Below are 4,655 nucleotides of genomic sequence, written 5' to 3'. Positions count from 1 at the left end.
CAAATTCAAAACATAAACATGATTTGCGGACCATAAAAATGTTTTTTAAATGCGAATATTCTGGCTGTACTATTGTTGTCGGTGAGATCAGTATGTTATATGAACATTATTCCTTAGTCTCTGTGACATATTAGGAGGATTTTATGACTATTTGCTTTATATTTCTTACATATAGCTCCTTTAAGGCACTTTGAGTAGCTGACTGACTCAGCTCTTTCCCTACTTCTTCTTTCTTCCTGAAGGTGGTGCTGTTTCCTCGCGTGTTGTGGAGTCCTACCTGTGGGAGTGTAAGCAGCTGGGCGCCTACTCCCCCATAGTGCTGCTCAACACGCTGCTCTTCTTTTGCACCAAGACCTTCGGCTTCACCACGCTGGCACAGCACCAAAGCCTCTCCTTTACCAACTTCACTCTACACTCCAAACCCTGCAGCCGAGCCGGCAAAGTCCACTACCTCCGATACCAGAGAAGCAGCGCTGGCACGCCCCATGCAGGTGGGTGTTTTGAAATAATACATTAATGTCTTTTTTTAAAAGATTAAAGTAGCAGTGATAGTAATGTGTCTGTGCAGCTTTACAACTATACAAAATATCAGGTATCAATAGCTTCGCATCACCTAAAAATGTTTTTATATACTCACTCTGTTTCTAAACATCAAAACCGGTTTCATAAATTGTCCCAAAAAGCATTATGTGTTTGCAAATAGTGAATAAGTGAGTTCTGGTTTACAGAGCGATTGAGAAAAAAGCAGGGAGAGGAAGAGGTAGACCTGGAGATGCTGGAAAATGTCGCCAACCCTCTACACTGTCCTGTCAGACTCTACGAGTTCTACCTCTCTAGATGGTGAGACATATGCGCATGCACATAGGCAAACTAACAGATGAAGACGACAGCACTTAAAGTCACATATATGAAACTGAACAAACACTTTATATTCTCATTCATCTTTCTCTCTACCAGCCCTGAGTCAGTGAAGAAGAGAACTGACCTGTTTTTCCTGCAGCCTGAACAGAATGTGCACACTCACAGGTCAGTCACTCCTCCAGCATTAAAGAGACAGTGAGGAATGTGTCATTTAGTATGTGCATCCTTTGTATCCTTACTGACACGTTGTAGATTCACCCTATTTGCCCAGATAAAATGTTGTTGGGTTTTAGGTTGTTGACAGAGGTCCAGATTAAATGGACATTTGAATAAAACCTCCCAGAGCACGTCGGTAGCTTAAATGTTAGAGCATGTACCATCAAGGCTGAGTCTTCACTGCAGCCGCTTGGGTCCGAGTTTGTCCCAGGCCTTTTGCTACATGTCATACCACCTCTCTCCCTTACCTTTTCCATGTCTCCCTCTCTTCCTCACTATCAAGAGAATGCAGGAATTCAAATAAAATAAGAAAAACATATTACCGCCTGTGCTGTTTGTAGACAGCAACATGCAAGTCTTACATATTTTTCTAAAAAACTTTTGTCTAATTTCTGTTTCTGACCTCAACAGTTCCCACTGGTACACCTCTCAACCATTAGAGAGCACCACTCTACAGAGCATGCTCTCACGCATCATGGCCGTCAGAGAGGTTCACCAGGAACTCGAAAAAACTCAACTTCAGTCCTCAGCCGCCGGTGTTGATGACAGTTTACAGTGATGTAGAGCTCTGCTTTTTCACACCCTGCTTTCTCTGCAACAGAAACCTCCTGCGATGCCGAACGGTTCACAGTGAATTACAGCTGTACGTACGCCCATCAGTCATTTAGACGGAGGCCAACAGGTCTTTAAAACGGGGGAGACAGAACAAAGACACAATCAAGGGCACTTTGTCACAGTGAGAGACCAATTTCAAGAACATTCAAAGTGTGTTATCGCTGTATTGGCCATCCATCCCCTCCCCACATAACTGCACAATGAGTTTACAAACATCTGATAGTCTAATATATGATAAAGGGAGTGTTAAAGAGTACATCGTAAACCAGGTCTTCTTTTCTCATCCTGTCACAACAGAGTGATATTTCTGCCCATCCTTTATCACATGTGGTAGGTTTATTTGCTGTCAGTAATGGTCCATGCCGAGCCTGTCAGATGAACTTTTTTATTTCAGACATAGACTTCTGCGGTACTAGACTGGTGTGAGCAGCAAACTGCGTGTGAGAACAGTCGGTGCTGATGGAGACGAGGAAAGTTTACATCCATATTTGTTCATTGAGGGGTTTAAATGTGCAGTTTTATCGTCGTTGCCCTTCGTTGCATCAGCACATTGCAATATGAAAAGTATTTACTTGTACAGTATGTGTTTTAAAGGCTGATACTGGTATTTAAGGGTTGCTTTTAAATTTCACAGACTATGACAGTTTGAGCAGGTTTTGTAGTATGACAGTGTGGCGTATTCATGCATAGCTGCACAAAACTTCTTTAAAAGGTTCAAGTGAAGCACTTCCCACAGACATCCAGTGTAGTTTTGATAAATGAAACATTGAATGTGTAGTTTTACAAACTGCATCATCACATTGGAGGTGGATGACACTGGCTGGTTGACGTTGGGCCTTCCAGTAAAAGCCAATATCAGATTTGATATGTTGTTAAACCAGTGTACTGTATATCAGTGTAACCCTTCTTGTTATAACAGAGGAGACTCACAGTGCCTCTCATCTTTTATTATTTTATTATTATCTAGTTATCTGATATTGTTGTCCCCTTTTATGTTCTTCATCCTGTGTGGCCTTATTTTCCTCCCAGCAACTTCTTTTTCTCCAGGGTTCCCTCATATACCTTCATCTATTCCCTCTAGAGGTAAAGACTTTTTTAAAACCTCTTTCTGACCGTGCCAATATCATGTCTCCTCTTTTAGTTTTTCTCTTCCACTTTGTTCCCAAATATAAAACATGGAATTGGGATAATTTGGATAGGCAGCAGATGACTCAAAGTTCCACCACAATACTTTTCCTAACTCTTTCATATGGAGCCAGAACAGTGACAGTAGGTTTTGCCATTGCAAATACAATATTGAAAAAAGAAACATTAGTGCTGAAAAAGTTCCACAGGAAAAAAAATGGCGCATTAAAAATGATTTTATTTTATTTTATTGCGCTCTGATGTGGTTTTTAATGACAGTCTGAGTCTAGAAGAGACATTCTCTACTTAGTATGCAGATAAATCACGCTCTGTGAATTCGTTTTTCAGTGCTGGTGTTTACTTTTTGAATGCCAAAATTTCTGAGATACTGTCACTGTTGCAGCTCCATACTTTTAGGTTTCCTGTATTATAACTAATGATATATATGGTTTATGGTAAAGTATGATTTTTGTTGGCCATACACACAGTTACAAACAAGTATTATGACGATGTGTCTGAGATATTTACCACTGTGTCAGCAGTGGTAATCATGTTTTTATTCATCCAGCCATTCATTCAAAGTCAAAGGTGTTTCAGAGAACAGCTGTAATGGATCTTTGATGTTGAGTGGATTGTTCCTAAATTGGCATTTAGATAGTCCCTGTGTCTGAAGACATCGATAAAAAATGGAACACATGTTTGGTCCATGGGGTTGCTGCTCAACCACGTCACACTGCTTATAAGAGATGTTAAACTGATGACGCAAACATGTCTGGACATACTGAACTTTAATGCCTATACATTTTATAATATCCATGTGACATCAGTGACTGTCATTTCATCAAATCTTGGATCATAATTTGGTTCTCTTTAAAAAACAACAATCATGACCAGAAAATTAAATATAGATATAAGTTGTTAAGTTGAGGTTTAATGGAAATATTACCATTTGTTCTTTGTTTTGTGGTAATAAGGACTCCACTACCCACATTACAATGTGGTAACATTACGTGTGTTGTAATGTGCTAATTGCTACTTGGATCTGTTGTTTTCACTGTTACGATATTTTGTCATGGAGGCCAACTGACCTTTGCCCCATGTTTTTTGTTTTATATCACATGTATTTTTACAGTGTAAATGAGTTATAAGCACGACAAATCAGACCAGCCCACATCTGAAGCTGAAGGATGTCTTCAGTGCTCTTTGCTCAGCATTCTCCATGTTGACTGATTGCTTTCCATTAGCATTATCCAAACAGAGAGTTCTGTACATGTAGGTGAATGTCTTTAAACAACATACTGTAACACACTGTCACCGCTGCTGGTTCAAATTAAATTAATACTGTCTGAATATTATCACTGCTGTCTGAGGCTCATATTTGAAGATTGTAAAGAAAGAACAGGTCCAAAGATGGTCAGATGTTTTATTGTAACGCACAAAATGCTGTATTGCCATCAAGTATTAAAAATTCATCTTATTTCTGTGCTTGATAGCAAGGCAAAGCATTGTGCCATTCTGAAACATTGGTTCATAAAAAGTGTAAAATTCTGTGTGTGACTTTTGTCGTCATTTGATTTAGTTTGTCAGGATTATAATTGATAAGGGAATCTATTAGATAAATCTATAATCAGGGATAGGGGTAGTCATTCAATTTCAATTCAATTCAATTTTATTTATAAAGCCCAATATCACAAATCACAATTTGCCTCACAGGGCTTTACAGCATACGACATCCCTCTGTCCTTATGACCCTCGCAGCGGATAAGGAAAAACTCCCCAAAAAACCCCTTTAACGGGGAAAAAAAAACGGTAGAAACCTCAGGAAGAGCAACTGAGGA

General features: G+C 39.4%; 1 protein-coding gene across 5 annotated transcripts in view; it reads left to right on the top strand.

Annotated features, from left to right (window-relative positions):
• Positions 1 to 4,169, top strand: part of LOC126400603 (zinc finger MYM-type protein 4-like) — a 30,119-nt gene extending 25,950 nt beyond the window's left edge. For all 5 annotated transcript variants that reach the window (XM_050061445.1, XM_050061444.1, XM_050061442.1 and 2 more), the window contains 4 exons: positions 243 to 491; positions 729 to 840; positions 958 to 1,026; positions 1,489 to 4,169. In XM_050061445.1, coding sequence (XP_049917402.1) covers positions 243 to 491; positions 729 to 840; positions 958 to 1,026; positions 1,489 to 1,636 — 578 coding nt within the window. In that variant the 3' untranslated portion in view covers positions 1,637 to 4,169. The remainder of the gene's footprint in view (positions 1 to 242; positions 492 to 728; positions 841 to 957; positions 1,027 to 1,488) is intronic.
• Positions 4,170 to 4,655: the final 486 nt, after the last annotated feature.

Source organism: Epinephelus moara, chromosome 14 (genome assembly GCF_006386435.1).
Source record: "Epinephelus moara isolate mb chromosome 14, YSFRI_EMoa_1.0, whole genome shotgun sequence".
In the NCBI taxonomy this organism is placed as follows: Eukaryota; Metazoa; Chordata; class Actinopteri; order Perciformes; family Serranidae; genus Epinephelus; species Epinephelus moara.
Note: the sequence above shows the minus strand (reverse complement) of the source record. Positions and strands in the feature narration are given on the sequence as shown.